The 17,247-nt window shown below is 51.0% G+C and overlaps 1 protein-coding gene and 1 long non-coding RNA gene across 8 annotated transcripts in view; one reads left to right on the top strand and one right to left on the bottom strand.

Moving 5' to 3' along the window:
• Window positions 1-17,247, bottom strand: part of LOC140459801 (stAR-related lipid transfer protein 7, mitochondrial-like) — a 38,469-nt gene that overhangs the window by 14,219 nt on the left and 7,003 nt on the right. For 3 of the 6 annotated variants that reach the window (XM_072554331.1, XM_072554328.1, XM_072554327.1), the window contains one exon: window positions 1,244-1,743. In XM_072554331.1, the coding sequence (XP_072410432.1) occupies window positions 1,244-1,716 (473 nt within the window). In that variant the 5' untranslated portion in view covers window positions 1,717-1,743. Of the gene's footprint in view, window positions 1-1,243; window positions 1,744-2,429; window positions 2,494-2,545; window positions 2,792-2,863; window positions 2,904-17,247 lie in introns of those variants that run through there. The other 3 variants (XM_072554329.1, XM_072554325.1, XM_072554330.1) reach the window with 3 other exon arrangements.
• LOC140459800 (uncharacterized) lies at window positions 6,402-14,259 on the top strand. 2 transcript variants are annotated; one of them, XR_011953869.1, is made up of 4 exons: window positions 6,402-6,997; window positions 7,444-7,646; window positions 10,347-11,109; window positions 14,101-14,259. It is a non-coding gene; the product is annotated as an uncharacterized lncRNA (long non-coding RNA). The 2 variants fall into 2 exon arrangements; XR_011953868.1 differs by having other exon boundaries at window positions 6,404-6,867.

Raw genomic sequence — 17,247 nt, 5'->3', positions numbered from 1 at the left:
TGGATGTACAGACAGTTCTGAAATTGAAACATGGCTGCATGACTGGACACCTTCAGCTTGTTTCGATGTTTTAGCAACCAGCTTGAATCAGCCAATTAATTCCCTTAAAGACTGAAAACCAATTGAATTTAAATCTGATGGCTTTGACAACGTCGGACCAACGCTAAATGTACAAAAATTGATATGTTATTCAAGGTATAGACGGAGAGGGTTTTTGAAAGTCGGGGTGAGCGCGAACTGGCACCCTGGGAAATAAGCACCTAGCCCTCACAAAGCAATCTCTGTGCTCTATAAGGGAGCACTATCTGTCTGTTAAAGGTGCCACGGCACTACTCGCTAAGAGGCTTCATGGAAGAACTCTCAGAGAAAACAGTCCTGACAGCAGGATTTGCAGGAGACAGGCGTTTAGGTCAGGAGAGACGGTGGAGAGGACACAGCTTCCCAGAGGACACATTCTGTATAGACTTTGAGAGAGAAAGCTTTAGTGTATGTTTTCTTATTAGTTAGGTTTACTGCACATAAGTGGGACTTGTATTTATTGGAATACTGGGCGAGAGGGGGCGCGAGAGAGAGACACACAGAAAGAGAAAGAGAGAGACACACACACAAAGAGAGAGAGAGAGAGAGAGAGACACAGACACAGAGAGAGAGAGAGAGAGAGAGAGAGAGAGAGAGAGACACAGACAGAGAGAGAGAGAGAGAGAGAGAGAGACAGAGAGCTCGCACAATGGAGGAAGAATGTATTCCACTTTTAACTACGCTGTTTCCCGGTTTCCCGATTTCCCTCTGAAGTGGCCTGGCTCGGAGTTTAATAACCCATTTTCTCCCCCTCTCTCTCTCAGATCCTCTACCCAGCTTTACATTTTCAACGTCTCGAATGGATCAGCCTTATTGCTGCTTGTTCAGCACCCAGCAACCCCGACCCCATGTCCAACTTCCTGGACACCAACGCAGAAAAAGGCGAGATGTGAACATTGTTTCCAACAGCCATTCCCTCCCTCAACAATTCACTGCCAGATCAGCATTTTCCTTCAACGATCCTTTCAAATTTCTTCTGCTCTGCTTGTTTTAGAGAGGGCGAGAAGCAGATTCGAGGCTGGAGATACAGATATTTAACCAGGGAGAAGAAAATCAAGGGTCACGGGGGACAGCGCAGCGAGAGGATGATCAGATTGGTTAGAGTGGAGCCGACACAACGGGCTGAGTAGCCTACTGCTGCTTCTCCCGCCTCGATTGTACTCACCGCTGCAGCTCCTCGTCCTGAATCCTCTCGTTGTCCCACATGAAGGCGGCAGCAAAGGCAGCCACCAGCTTGCCGCCCGTGCCCCGGTTCCGGCTGTGGAACCGCCTCCACAGGCTGGTGATCAGGCCCCGGTGGGACCGCTCCGAGTACAGGTTGCTGTACAGCTGCCCGATCTGCTGTGCCCGCCGCAGCCTCTGCCCGGTCACGTAGCTGCACTGACTGGCGAGAATCGACACCAGCCTCTGGCGGGCCACACCCCTCGAGCTGCCGCCGCGGTCCCTCAACCAGCCCAGCGCCCACCGCTGGACGTCCCCTGCCCACTTCCTCCAGGCCTCCGGCTCAACGACCTGGCGCCAGCTCCCGGGCTGGCTCGAGAAGCAGGCCGAGCGCAGCCACTGCGAGTAGGACTCGCCGAGCGGCGCCTTTGAACGGGCCGAGGGCAGGAGCACGGCCGGCCTCCTCACGGTCAACATGGCACACGCGGCGGGGCCAACCTTCAGCTGAGGACAAAACAGGAGAGTGACAGCAGTCAGCAAGAGCGCTGGAGACACAACTGGGGCGAGTTGCAAACGCGGCCCACGGCAGTTATTTCATCTTTGCAACAACCTGCAGGTGGGTCAAGCCCTTTTAGATTAGATTAGATTACTTACAGTGTGGAAACAGGCCCTTCGGCCCAACAAGTCCACACCGCCCCGCCGAAGCGTAACCCACCCATACCCCTACATCTACATCTACCCCTTACCTAACACTACGGGCAATTTAGCATGGCCAATTCACCTGACCTGCACATCTTTGGACTGTGGGAGGAAACCGGAGCACCCGGAGGAAACCCACACAGACACGGGGAGAACGTGCAAACTCCACACAGTCAGTCGCCTGAGGCGGGAATTGAACCCGGGTCTCCAGCGCTGTGAGGCAGCAGTGCTAACCACTGTACCACCATGCCGCCCACATGGCGTAACGGGGACATGCCCTTTGCAAACTGTTTGCCTGCACACAGGCCCTAGCCTTTCTGTGCCCTGCTCCCAATGCTCCTCTCCCTATGCCCCTCCAATTATCCCCCTCCTACCCTAATGCCTCTCTCTCTATCTCTCTTACTGTTCCAACCCTCTCTTTAGCAATTCCCTCTCTTTTGGCTCTCTCAATGCCCCCTGTCCCCTCCCTCACCAACTAAACCCTTCTTTACCAATTCTCTCCCTTTGGTCCCTCTGTGTGTTTCTCTCTCTCTCCCTCCCTCCCTTCCCCAGATGCAGGCCTTGCCTCCTGTCAATCACCGCACCCACGTGGTGCCTCCTCGCGCACCTCGATGTGATTGGCTCGCTCTGCAGAGGGCCCTGCCGCTATTGGTCGGGGGCCCCCGTCAATCAGCGTCAGGCTCCGCCCCCCGCCAATCAGCGTCAGGCTCCGCCCCCCGTCAATCAGCGTCAGGCTCCACCCCCCCCCTCCCTTCTCCACGGTGTTGGGACCCAGCGAGTGACTCCGCACCGCCGACCCGGAACGAACTGGGGCTGACAACATTCCCTCCCCCACCATCACAACTAATACCCGTATAACACGTGGCTGGGTGGCCCGGGGAAAGGGAAGGGAAGAGAAGAGAAGAGAAGGAAAGCGGTTACTGACCGCCAGGAGAAGTGCGAGAGGCACGGGTCATACCTCAGCGGAAATGAGGAGCCCCGGAACCTGAATATCCCATAACCAGCTGGGGCAATCTGAGCATGCTCAGTGTGTTGGGGAGGCGGGGCAACGTGAGCATGCTCCAAGTGTAGGGGAGGCGGGGCATTGTGAGCATGCTCAGTGTGCAGGAGGAAATGAGACAATGTGAGCATGCTCAGTGTGCAGGAGACGGGGCAATGTGAGCATGCTCAGTGTGCAGGAGGAGACGGGGCAATGTGAGCATGCTCAGTGTGCAGGAGGAGACGGGGCAATGTGAGCATGCTCAGTGTGTTGGGGAGGTGGAGCAACATGAGCATGCTCCAAGTGTAGGGGAGGCGGGGCATTGTGAGCATGCTCAGTGTGCAGGAGGAAATGAGACAATGTGAGCATGCTCGTGTGCAGGAGACGGGGCAATGTGAGCATGCTCAAGTGTGCAGGAGACGGGGCAATGTGAGCATGCTCAGTGTGCAGGAGGAGACGGGGCAATGTGAGCATGCTCAGTGTGTTGGGGAGGCGGGGCAACGTGAGCATGCTCCAAGTGTAGGGGAGGCGGGGCATTGTGAGCATGCTCAGTGTGCAGGAGGAAATGAGACAATGTGAGCATGCTCAGTGTGCAGGAGACGGGGCAATGTGAGCATGCTCAGTGTGCAGGAGGAGACGGGGCAATGTGAGCATGCTCAGTGTGCAGGAGGAGACGGGGCAATGTGAGCATGCTCAGTGTGTTGGGGAGGTGGAGCAACATGAGCATGCTCCAAGTGTAGGGGAGGCGGGGCATTGTGAGCATGCTCAGTGTGCAGGAGGAAATGAGACAATGTGAGCATGCTCGTGTGCAGGAGACGGGGCAATGTGAGCATGCTCAAGTGTGCAGGAGACGGGGCAATGTGAGCATGCTCAGTGTGCAGGAGGAGACGGGGCAATGTGAGCATGCTCAGTGTGTTGGGGAGGTGGAGCAACGTGAGCATGCTCCAAGTGTAGGGGAGACGGGGCAATGTGAGCATGCTCAGTGTGTTGGGGAGATGGGGCAAAGCGAGCATGCTCGGTGTGTAATGGAAATTAGGCAATGTGAGCATGCTCCAACTGTAGGGGGAGATGGGGCAATGTGAACATGCTCAGTGTGTTGGGGAGATGGGGCAATGTGAGCATGCTCAGTGTGTTGGGGACGATGGGGCGATGTGAGCATGCTCACTGTGTTTGGGAGATGGGGCAACGTGAGCATGCTCAGTGTGTTTGGGAGATGGGGCAACGTGAGCATGCTCAGTGTGAAGGGGCAATGGGGCAATGTAAACATGCTCGGTGTTTGAGGAGATGGTGCAACGTGAGCATGATCAGTGTGTTGGGGGAGGTGGGGCAATGTGAACGTGCTCAGTATGCAGGAGGAGATGGAGCAATATGAGCATGCTCACTGTGTTGGGGAAGATGGGGCAATGTGAGCATGCTCACTGTGTTGGGGAAGATGGGGCAATGTGAGCATGCTCAGTGTGTTGGGGAAGATGGGGCAATGTGAGCATGCTCACTGTTTTGGGGAGATGGGGCAATGTGAGCATGCTCAGTGTGTTGGGGGAGATGGGGCAATGTGAACATGGTCAGGGTGTTGGGGAAATGTGAGCATGCTCAGAACAGGATGGGGAGAAGGGGCAGTGAGCATGCTCAAAGTGGAGGGGTGAAGGGGCAAAGGGGCAATCTGAGCATGCTTAGAGCAGGACAGGGCGAAGGGGTAATGTGAGTATGTTCAAAGTGGAGGAAGATGGTTTGGTCGGGAGTACTTGAGAGATGTCAGATTGAAGTTGAAATGTTAACTGTGCATAAATATTGTGAGACCTGTTATAGAGATGTAAAGCAAGGAAACAGACCCTTTAACCGGATAACCTAAACAGTCGAGTCCCATTTGCCAGCTCTTAGCCCCTATCCCTCCACACCCTTCCTATTGATATATACAGCTAGATGCCTTTTAAATGCTGTAATTATACCAGTCTCTAACACTTCCTCTCGGAGAAAGTGAGGACTGCAGATGCTGGAGACCAGAGTTGAAAAATATGGTGCTGGAAAAACACTGCAGGCCAGGCAGCATCCGAGGAGCAGGAGAATTGACGTTTCGGTTATAAGCCCTTCTTCAGGATTCCTGATGAAGGGCTTATGCCCAAAACGTCGATTCTCCTGCTCCTCGGATGCTGCCTGGCCTGCTGTGCTTTTCCAGCTCCGCATTTTTCAACTTCTCCACTTCCTCTGGCAGCTCATTCCATACACACACCACCCTCTGCGTGAAAAGGTTGCCCCTTAGGTCACGTTTTTATATTTCCCCTCTCACCTTATGCCCTCTAGTTCTGGACTCCCCCATCCCAGGGGAAAGAAATGTCTATTTATTCCTATCCATGCCCCCTCATGATTTTATAACCTCTGTAAAGTCACTCCCTCAGCCTCCGACGCTCCAGGGAAACAGCCCCAGCCTATGCAGCCTCTCCCGTAGCTCAAACCCTGGCAACATCATTGTAAATCTTTTCTGAACCTCTTCAAGTTTCACATCATCTTTCCAATAGGAAGGAGACCAGAATTGCACGCAATATTCCAAAAGTGGCCAAATGCTGTATCTATCTGCAGCATGCCAGCTTCAATCTCAGTTCAGCACATTTCTCAACTGTTTTATCAGTGGGGCAGTTTTTGGGGCCTCAGTTGCCTCACATTGCCCCGTCTTCCCCAACACAGTGTGCATGCTCACATTGCCCCGTCTTCCCCAACACAGTGAGCATGCTCACATTGCCCCATCTCCCCCAACACAGTGAGCATGCTCACATTGCCCCATCTCCCCCAACACAGTGAGCATGCTCACATTGCCCCGTCTTCCCCAACACAGTGAGCATGCTCACATTGCCCCATCTCCCCCAACACAGTGAGCATGCTCACATTGCCCCATCTCCCCCAACACAGTGAGCATGCTCACATTGCCCCGTCTTCCCCAACACAGTGAGCATGCTCACATTGCCCCATCTCCCCCAACACAGTGAGCATGCTCACATTGCCCCATCTCCCCCAACACAGTGAGCATGCTCACATTGCCCCATCTCCCCCAACACAGTGAGCATGCTCACATTGCTCCATCTCCCCCAACACAGTGAGCATGCTCATATTGCTCCATCTCCCCCAACACAGTGAGCATGCTCACATTGCTCCATCTCCCCCAACACAGTGAGCATGCTCACATTGCTCCATCTCCCCCAACACAGTGAGCATGCTCACATTGCTCCATCTCCCCCAACACAGTGAGCATGCTCACATTACCCCATCTCCCCCAACACAGTGAGCATGCTCACATTGCTCCATCTCCCCCAACACAGTGTGCATGCTCACATTGCCCTGTCTCCCCCAACACAGTGAGCATGCTCACATTGCTCCATCTCCCCCAACACAGTGAGCATGCTCACATTTCCCATCTCCCCCAACACAGTAGAAGGCTTGGTCAGGCACAAACTCCCAGGGTGGTACGGTGGCACAGTGGATAGCATTGCTGCCTCACAGCGCCAGACACCTGGGTTCAATTCCTGCCTCAGGCGACTGTGTGTGTGGAGTTTGCACATTCTCCCCGTGTCTGCGTGGGTTTCATCCCACAATCCAAAAATGTGCAGGTTAGGTGAATTGGCCATGCTAAATTGCCTGTAGTGTTAGGTGAAGGGGTAAACGTAGGGGAATGGATGTGGGTACGTTGCACTTCAGTGGATCGGTGTGGACTTATTGGGCCGAAGGGCCTGTTTCCACACTGTAAGTAATCTAAATGGGACTAAGCAGAAGAGAAGGAAACTACAAATCCCAGAACGCATTGCGTCAAGGCTCTGAGTGTCACCTGTAGCAGCCAATGAGCGACCTGGGCGCCTTTGACGTGGACCAATAGTAACGATAAGGGGCGGGTCTAGAGGCCAGCAAGGGAAAATGGCGGCGGCAGGGAGGACCACATGGTGAAGTGGAGACTCTGTCACTATCAGGTCGTATTGTTAACTCTTCTGACTGAATCAAACTGGTATTAGCTCCAAGTAAATGTCATCTGATGAAAGCATCCAAGAGAAATCAAGCTTTCTCTTGCAGGAGTTGCTTATATAGCCCTAGTAAGGGAAGGTGAGTCAGTTTCACTAAAGGCTGGAAATGCCATGTGATACTCCCTGAGTTGTCCAGCCTGGAAAGAGTGACTGGATCCAACCTCAGTTAGGCCTCTTTCCACTCCCCCCACCCCCAATAACAAAATGTGAGGGGTAACAAGCTGAAGGGACAGAGCTGACTGATCATGAGAGGCTTGGCCATTTTCACTGCTGGCAGGCTGGATGGACTCTGGAATGCAGGTTGGGTCTGAAACGTTGGTGTGTTGTGGATTTGGCAGCAGCTTCAGAGAGATTTGGGGGGGGAGGTGGGGGGAGGAGGGGAGAAGGATTGCAATGCATTCCCAGTGTGATAGCAGGAGGCAGGAGTTGACTGCAGTGCTACTCCTGGGTGTTTCCAACATTTTCTCCTTCCTGCGGTTGGATTGCCAGCCCCTGTCTTAAATAAAACCCAACTTTTACTTCCAGGAGGTGTCAGCTTGCATTTGTATAGCGCCTCTGAAGGTTGCTTCGTCGTGTGAAATGCAGGCATGAATGCAGTTGGGGAGCGGTTTGGAGTCTCAAAGTGGGTGCTGTGGGATGACTTCCTGCTAAGTGGAAACTGCAAAGCAGAACGAAGGCTGCGATTCCTTAGATCACAGATGTTAAGACACTGTGGTAAAGCCACTGTGGTAAGTGTTTGGTAATGCCAAGCTATGGCTTTAACAGCCTTTGGGGCATTTGGTGGGAAGGGAGTAAATGTTCTCAAACATATTTCAGTCAATTCAGGCAGTTCTTATTTGCAGACTCACTCTGGGTCAGACCTTTTCCCTGGCCTGGCACCTTTTAAAGTCTGCGACAGGAAATCCCCAGAGTACTGTATGTATTTGTTGTGTCCCATGGAGGTCACAACAGCCACAACTTCTCTGGAACAGTTAGAGAGTCATAGCGATTTAGAGCGTGGAAACAGACCCTTCCCCTTCGGTCCAACCCGTCCATGCTGACCCAGATATCCCAACCCAATCTAGTCCCACTTGCCAGCACTTGGCACGTATCCCTCCAAACCCTTCCTATTCATATACCCATCCAAATGCCTTTTAAATGTTGCAATTGTACCAGCCTCCACCACTTCCTCTGGCAGCTCATTCCATACACGTACCACCCTCTGCGTGAAAAGGTTGCCCCTTAGGTCTCTTTTATAACTTTCCTCTCTCACCCTAAACCTATGCTCCTCTAGTTCTGGGCTCCCCCACCCCAGGGAAAAGACTTTGTCTATTTATCCTTTCCATGCCCTTCATGATTTTATAAATCTCAATAAGGTCACCCCTCAGCCTCTGACCCTCCAGGGAAATCTCCTGTATGCAATACTCTGACCAATAAAGGAAAGCATACCAAACGCCGCCTTCACTATCCTATCTACCTGCGACTCTACTTTCAAGGAGTTATGAACCTGCACTCAAAGGTCTCTTTGTTCAGCAACACTCCCTAGGACCTTCCCATTAAGTGTATAAGTCCTGCTAAGATCTACTTTCCCAAAATGCAGCACCTCACATTTATTTGAATTAAACTCCATCTGCCACTCCTCAGCCCATTGGCCCATCTGATCAAGATCCTGTTGTAATCTGAGGTAACCCTCTTCGCTGTCCACTACACCCCCGATTTTGGTGTCATCTGCAAACTTACTAACTAAACCTCTTATGCTCACATCCAAATCAGTTGCAGAAATATTCGACCAGTCAACAAGAATTCTGACTTTGCAGAATGGAAAGGGGAAACAGTGGGGGGGGTGGGGAGGATTCCCATCAAGCACCGGGTTCTTTGGTCTCAACTCAACTTTGAAGTCTTGAGGGGAGTTCCCTCCCTCCCTCAGGATGTTGTGGGTCAACCCATAGTATGTAGACTGCAGCGACTCAGGAAGGCAAGTTATCACCATCTTTTCAAGGGCAACATGGCCAGCCAGCAATGGCCATGCCCCATTAGTGAATTTAAAATTGGTGCCTTCCTGATCATGAAAGTGTGGGGGAACGTGTTATCAAAGCTGGGTTTTGTTTTGTTGTTTGCTTTGTACCTGTCAACTGGGAGCAGAACTTGCACTGTGAGATGTTTTTCCGTGCTTGGGCAGCACTTGCTAAACAAATCCAAGTACGTTTCCCTTAACCCTCACAAACAAGACACGGTAATCGGTTGAGCCTGAAACATGGATCATATACGCTTGCTGGATTTATTTATATGCAGGAGACCCATTCTCGGCGAACAGCAGCAGTACGGTCAAGCCGTGCGCCATTGTTAACTACCTGGGAACGCGAGGGAACCCGTCTGCTTTCTCACTGGCTCAGCCTCAGCTGACCGGAATCCAGTTGCCACCAATCACTAACCCTTTTCTCTGTGTCTATTAGATTAGGTTCTCTACATTATGGAAACAGGCCCTTCAGCCCAACAAGCCCACACCGCCCCATCGAACAGTAACCCACCCAGGCCCATTCCCCTACCCTATCCTTACCCCTGACTAATGCACCTAACACGATGGGACAATTTGGCACGGCCAATCCACCCTAACCTGTACATCCCTGAACGCTATGGGATAACTTAGCATGGCCAATCTACCTGAACCTGCACATCCCTGAGCACTATGGGTAATTTAGCACAGCCAATCCACCCTAACCTGCACATCCCTGAACACTATGGGTAATTTAGCATGGCCAATCCACCCTAACCTGCACATCCCTGAGCACTATGGGTAATTTAGCATGGCTAATCCACTCTAACCTGCACATCCCTGAACACTATGGGTAATTTAGCATGGCCAATCCACCCTAACCTGCACATCCCTGAGCACTATGGGTAATTTAGCATGGCTAATCCACTCTAACCTGCACATCCCTGAGCACTATGGGTAATTTAGCACAGCCAATCCACCCTAACCTGCACATCCCTGAGCACTATGGGTAATTTAGCATGGCCAATCCACCCTAACCTGCACATCCCTGGGCACTATGGGTAATTTAGCGTGGCTAATCCACCCTAACCTGCATATCTTTGATCTGTGGGAGGAAACCAGACCACCCAGAGGAAACCCATGCAGACACTGGGAGAGAATGTGCAAACTCCACACAGACAGTCGGCTGAGGCTGGAATCGAACCCGTGTCCCTGGTGCCATGAGGCAGCGGTGCTAACCACTGAGCCACTGTGCCGCCCCTTGTTGCGATCATTTGGACAATTTGGCATTTGTCCTGAAGAAAAGCTTCCGTCTTTGCAGCAGCGTTGCAAGTTCATTCACAAAAAGAGCAGCCGTGATCTTATTGAATGGCGGAGCAGGTTTGGGTGGGCTGGAGGGCCTGCTCCTAGCTCTTATGTTTGTTGAGTTGTATCCGTCTCTCTTCTCCTTTTTAAGGTGCCCGATGAGGTCTGCCAGTACACGCACGCTCATGTTGTGATGCCTGTTGGGGTCCCTTGGCCTCCTGACAGTTGCCTGAAGAGCCAAGAGAGCACGGTCCACCGATTCTTCAACAACAAACCCACGCGTCCAGAAACTCTAGCCATCCTACCACATATCAAATGACTACCAGACTACTCTGACCCCCTTGACATCGTGGTAGCCCACAAACCTACCAACTGCTACTGATGAACCTAAAGGACACTATACCCACGACCAGCAAAACGAGTGTCATTTACAAAATACCGTGCAAGGACTGTAACAGACACTACATTGGACAGACAGGCAGGAAACTAGCCACCAGGATACACAAACACCAACTAGTCATCAGAAGATATGACCCACTATCACTAGTATCCTTACATACAGACAGAGATGGGCACCACTTCGATTGGGTCAGCACATCCATCCTGGGACAGGCTAAACAGACGCCCACGGGAATTCCTAGAACCTGGCATTCCAATGGGAACTCAATCGACAAACCTATCGATCTGGACCCCATTTACCAACCTCTCAGAGACAGAACCGAGCGCGACACCATCCACCACAACAGGCCGAGGATTGAGAAGCGAGACAGAACACCAGCGCTTCACTCGAGGCTCACTGACGATGTTACCGAGCACGGTGACAAAACGTCTGAGAACAGACCGTCCAGCTCAGCCAGCAAACTCCCGACCTGGACCTCAACCTGAGCTACCAATCTTCTCCAAAATTGCAGAAGGTAGGCGTCCCAGCAAGCTACGACAATACTGTTCAAATGTCCACACGGAACGTTCTGTCTTGTGCCGATCTAGGACTTGGATTGGTTTTTATAATTGGAGTGTCTTTACCCGGACGGACACAGCCACGTTCACTCTGATGGTGTGAACGGTTCGGTTTCTGGGCTTGGGACGAATGTGGCTCCTCCTTCCACCGTTTCAACCTCTTCCCCTCCCCGCAGGCTCACTCTGCACCCGGAGCTGCTTTTCCTACCTGGCGCTTTCTGCGTCTGCGACGTCGGTAACTATATATTTTTTCCCACTGACGCTGTCCACCATCTGCATGGGAGCCGTACCAGGGGTGTGTGTGGGAAACAAGCAATTGCTGAGAAAGGTGGTGTGAAAACGAATGGTGCTCGGGCCCAGTTAACATGACTGACGGCAGCGAAATCTGGCTAGAAATTTGTCCGGGGTTGGGGGACGGGGGGGTGGTGCGAAAGTGTTGCTGTGGGGTTTAAGATCCTGGTCAGGGAGTCCCACAGCATGGAGACAGGCCCTTTGGCCCAACCAGTCCACACTGGCCAAAATGTCCGTCCACATTCACCCCATTTCCCTGCATTTGGCCTACATCCTGCTAATCCTTTCCTATTTGTCCGAATGCCTTTTAAATGCTGTTAATGCATCGACCACCTCTACTGTCACCTCATTCCATGTGTGTACCACCCTCTGTGTAAAAACGTTGCACCTCAAGTTTCCTTTTATTCTTTCCACTCTAACCTTAAACTGATGCCCTCCAGTCCTTGATTTCCCCAACTCTGGGGGGAATAAAAGACTGAGTGCGTTCACCCTATCCATGCCTCTTGTGGTCTTCAACAACTCTGTCAGATGCCCCCCTCGGTCTCCTGCGCTCTCAAGAAAAACAAAAATCCTAGCTTGACCAACCTCTCCATGTGGCTAAGATCCTGGAGTCCTGGCGACATCCTTGTAAATTTCTTCTGCCCTCTTTCCAGTTTAATAACGCCCTTCCGATAACAAGGTCTTGTTCGTTTGCAGATGTTTAAACTCCCTACTACGGACAGATCTTGGCGTGTGGCTGTTTAAGTGGTGACTTGCAAGTTATCCACTTTAAACACGGGTGGCACAGTGGCTCCGTGGTTAGCACTGCTGCCTCACGGCGCCAGGATCCCAGGTTCAATTCCCACCTCGGGTGACTGTCTGTGTGTGGGGTTTGCACATTCTCTCCGTGTCTGCGTGGGTTTCCTCCAAGTGTTCTGGTTTCCTCCCACAGATCAAAGATGTGCAGGTTAGGGTGGATTGGCAATGCTAAATTACCCATAGTGCCCAGGGATGTGCAGGTTAGGGTGGATTGGCCATGCTAAATTACCCATAGTGCCCAGGGATGTGCAGGTTAGGGTGGATTGGCCGTGCTAAATTACCGATAGTGTTCAGGGATGTGCAGGTTAGGGTGAATTGGCCATGCTAAATTACCCATAGTGCTCAGGGATGTGCAGGTTAGGGTGGATTGGCCGTGCTAAATTACCCATAGTGCTCAGGGATGTGCAGGTTAGGGTGGATTGGCCATGCTAAATTACCCATAGTGCTCAGGGATGTGCAGGTTAGGGTGGATTGGCCATGCTAAATTACCCATAGTGTTCGGTGCATTAGTCAGGGAAATGGATCTGGGTGGGTTACCCTTCGGAGGGTCGGTGTTGACTTGTTGGGCCGAAGGGCCTGTTTCCACACTGTCGGGAATCTAATCTAAACAAAACCTCCAGGGTGTCATTGCTCCTCATGTCATTTTTAAATCTTTTAAATCTGAAAAGTATGCCCCCTAATTTTAAACTCCCCAACCCTTGGCAAAAGAACCCTTGGCATGCATCTTCACTCTGCCCCTCATGATTTTATTAACCTCAACCTCCCATGCTCCAGTGAAAAAACTCCCAGCCTTTTTTTTTTATATAACTCAACCCCTCCATTCCCACCAACATCCTGGTAAATTTTCTCTGAACCCTCTCCAGTTTAGTAATATCTTGACTATAACAGGGCAATCAGAACTTTTTTTAGATTAGATTAGATTAGATTACTTACAGTGTGGAAACAGGCCCTTCGGCCCAACAAGTCCACACTGCCCCGCCGAAGTGTAACCCACCCATACCCCTACATTTACCCCTTATCTAACACTACAGGCAATTTAGCATGGCCAATTCACCTGACCTGCACATCTTTGGACTGTGGGAGGAAACTGGAGCACCCGGAGGAAACCCACGCAGACACGGGGAGAACGTGCAAACTTCACACAGTCAGTCACCAGAGGCTGGAATTGAACCCGGGTCTCTGGCGCTGTGAGGCAGCAGTGCTAACCACTGAGGCACCGTGCCGCCCACAACTGCACACACTACTCCAGAAAAGGCCTCACCACATGGACCAGTCCCTGAACAGCCTCAACCTGACGTCTGACTCCTGTAGTGAAAGGTCTGAGCAATCAAGGCGAGCGTGCTAAATGCCTTCTTAACCTCCCTGTCTAACTGTGACACAAATTTCAAAACACTATGTAGCTGGACAGCTGGATCTCTGGTGTACAGCACAACCCAGGGCCCTACCACTAATTGTATAAGTCCTGCCCTTGAGTGTGGTACCAAAATGCAATTAGACCTCACATTTATCCAAATTCAACTCCAAATGCCATTCCTCAGCCCAGTGCCATGTCGGGCCAGACTGGATAAAGGCGGAGAATGTTAGTTTAAATGGATGGCTTTTATTTTATAATCGTTTCATGACAATTACAAAGACGAGGTTAAAATCCTCGATTTATTATTCAAATTTAACTCGTACCTTGGTGGGATTTGTACCCAAATGCCCCTTGATATTCAGCCGGGATATCTGAATTACTCGCCCAGTGACATTCCCACTGCACATCTTAAGTTTCTCTGAGAGATCGATTGTCAGGTAACACAATGGGAGGCTTCAGTGGCACTCGTCCCTCACAAATTGATGTCCTTCCTTTTCTCTTTCAGACAGAGTTTCGGAAGAGGAAGTTGCCATTGACAGCTCTCCCAGAGTTTCCTTTCGGGACAGAACCATCCCAGGTTGCAGTTTGGAGCTGAGCAAAGGGAGCAGGAGGCAAGGTGGAATCCAGCTCTGGCTCCTGCTGTACAATAAAAGCTAGAAATACAGTGTGGTGTGGGTTTCATTACTGTCAGGGCAAACAGCTGGCTGGAGAGAGAGATACTGAAAACACATCCAGCCCCGCTCGAAAGAAATCCATCAAATGAATCACTGAATCCCTACAGTCTGTAAGCAGGCTGTTCGGCCCATCAAGTCCACACCGACCCTCCCGACAGCATCCCACCCAGACCCACTGATGCTGTAACTTTGCATTTCCCCATGGCTAACGCAGCTAGCCTGCACTTCTCTGGACACTACGGGCAATTAAGCACGGCCAATCCATCCTGTCCTGCACATCCCTGATCACTATGGGTAATTTAGCACGGCCTATCCACCCTAACCTGCACATCCTTGAACACTCTGGGTAATTTAGCAGGGCCAATGCACTCTAACTACACATTGTTGGACTGTGGGAGGAAACTGGAGGAAACCCATGTTGTCACAGACAGTTACCCAAGGCTGGAATTGGAGCTGGGTCCCTGGCACCGCAAGGCAGCAGCACCAGCCATTGTGACACCCTTGTCACAGCTCATCCTGGAAGCTTTGGGGAATATTCCTCCCCCTCCACACACACCCCCACGCCCCCCCCATAGTCATTAAATACATTATCCGAACATCAATTATCTGAATTTCGGATTATCCAAACAAGATCTCAAGGTCCTGTAAAAACATTCTTTGTTATCCGAACAGTTAGCTGTCTGAACAAAAGACTCCCTGCCTCTATCGACTGGATAATCTGTACTCACCTCTGCATTTCAAACCCTTCCACTAAAATCTTTGCACAAAAGTCTTGAGCAGCGTGACCGTGCAGTGCCAGCAGATGGCGCCTGATGCCCTCAAGGGCAGGACAATGAGCAGAAATACACAGACCAGCCGTCTCCAATGGCCAGTGGTGGGAGTACCCTGGCTGCTTCAAGGGATTGCAATTTGGCCTTGGTAGAACTGAACTGACCCAATCATTGCTGAACTGAGGCACGTTCCCAAGGGTCCCTGGGCAGGACTTAAAATTCAAATAATAATTTCCAGCAAATCAACGCACCTTTTCTGCAGCGGGATGAATCATTAACTTGTTTTAATTGGAATGTTTGTTGAAGAGAACACAAGTGTTGGAAATTTACATCAGAACAAATGCAAGAATCAAACAGTCACGATACTTTATACCACAAGACAATGTGAACTATTAGGCAGAAGTATAAGATGTTGTGAGTGTTTGAAATTGGGCATTCTTGCATTTATCCTGTTGGTAATCCTTGATGAGTCTCACTATTCAGTGACACTCAAGACATAATTTATTCTGCAGGTACAAAGGTGAATTGTTAGATATAAGTTTGCTGTGATCATTGAAATTTGGCATTCTTGTCTGGCCTGATGAGTGTGTCCCTTTGTCATAGAGTCATAGAGATGCACAACACGGAAACAGACCCTTCAGTCCAACCCGTCCATGCTGACCCAGATATCCCAACCCAATCTAGTCCCACCTGCCAGCACCCGGCCCATATCCCTCCAAACCCTTCCTATTCATATACCTATCCAAATGCCTCTTAAATGTTGCAATTGTACCAGCCTCCACCACTTCCTCTGGCAGCTCATTCCATACACGTACCACCCTCTGTGTGAAACAATTTCACCTTAGGTCCCTTTTATATCTTTCCCCTCTCCCCCTAAACCTATGCCCCTCTAGTTCTGGACTCCCCAATCCCAGGGGAAAAGACCTTGTCTATTTACCCTATCCATGTCCCCTCATGATTTTATAAACCACTATAAGGTCACCCCTCAGCCTCCGACACTCCAGGGAAAACAGCCCCAGCCTGTTCAGCCTCTCCCTGTAGCTCCAACCCTGGCAACATCCTTGTAAATCTTTTCTGAACCCTTTCAAGTTTCACAACATCTTTCCGATAGGAAGGAGACCAGAATTGCACGCAATATTCCAACAGTGGCCTAACCAATGTCCTGTACAGCCGCAACATGACCTCCCAACTCCTGTACTCAATACCCTGACCAATAAATGAAAGCATACCAAACGCTGCCTTCACTATCCTATCTACCTGTGACTCCACTTTCAAGGAGCTATGAACCTGCACTCCAAGGTCTCTTTGTTCAGCAACACTCCCCAGGACCTTACCATTAAGTGCATAAGTCCTGCTAAGATTTGCTTTCCCAAAGTTCTATTCCGGCTGACTACTACTGGCCTTGACTTTATGACCGCTGTCAGGGCAGTACAGTGGCTCAGTGGTTAGCACTGCTGCCTCACCGCGCCAGGCCTCATCCTCGGGCGACTGTCTGCATGCAGTTTGCACATTCTCTCCCCATATCTGCGTGAGTTTCCTCTGGGTGCTGTATAGAGTTACACAGCATGGAAACAGACCAGAGGGTAATGTGCGAATGGAACGAACTGCCAGAGGAAGTGGTGGAGGCTGATACAATTACAGCATTTAAAAGGCGTAGGGAAGGTTAAGAGGCATATGGGCCAAGTGCTGGCAAATGGAACTAGATCAGTTTAGGTTGGCATGGACAAGATCCTCCCACAATCCAAAGCTGTGCAGGTTAGGGTGGATTGGCCATGCTAAATTACCCATAGTGCTCAGGGATGTGCAGGTTAGGGTGGATTGGCCATGCTAAATTACCCATAGTGTTCAGGGATGTGCAGGTTAGAGTGGATTGGCCATGCTAAATTACCCATAGTGTTCAGGGATGTGCAGGTTAGGGTGGATTGGCCATGCTAAATTACCCATAGTGTTCAGGGATGTGCAGGTTAGAGTGGATTGGCGTGCTAAATTATGGGTAATTTAGCCTGGCCAATCCACTGTAACCTGCACATCCCTGAGCACTATGGGTAATTTAGCCCGGCCAATCCACTGTAACCTGCACATCTTTGGACTGTGGGAGGAAACCAGAGCACCTGGAGAAAACCCACACAGACACGGGGGGAGTGTGCAAACTCCACACCAACAGGCGCCTGAAGGTGGAATCGAACCCGGGCCCCTTGGCGCCGTGAG

The sequence above is a fragment of the Chiloscyllium punctatum genome, chromosome 35, assembly GCF_047496795.1.
Source record: "Chiloscyllium punctatum isolate Juve2018m chromosome 35, sChiPun1.3, whole genome shotgun sequence".
NCBI classification, from domain to species: domain Eukaryota; kingdom Metazoa; phylum Chordata; class Chondrichthyes; order Orectolobiformes; family Hemiscylliidae; genus Chiloscyllium; species Chiloscyllium punctatum.
This window is presented reverse-complemented; position numbering and strand designations above follow the sequence as displayed.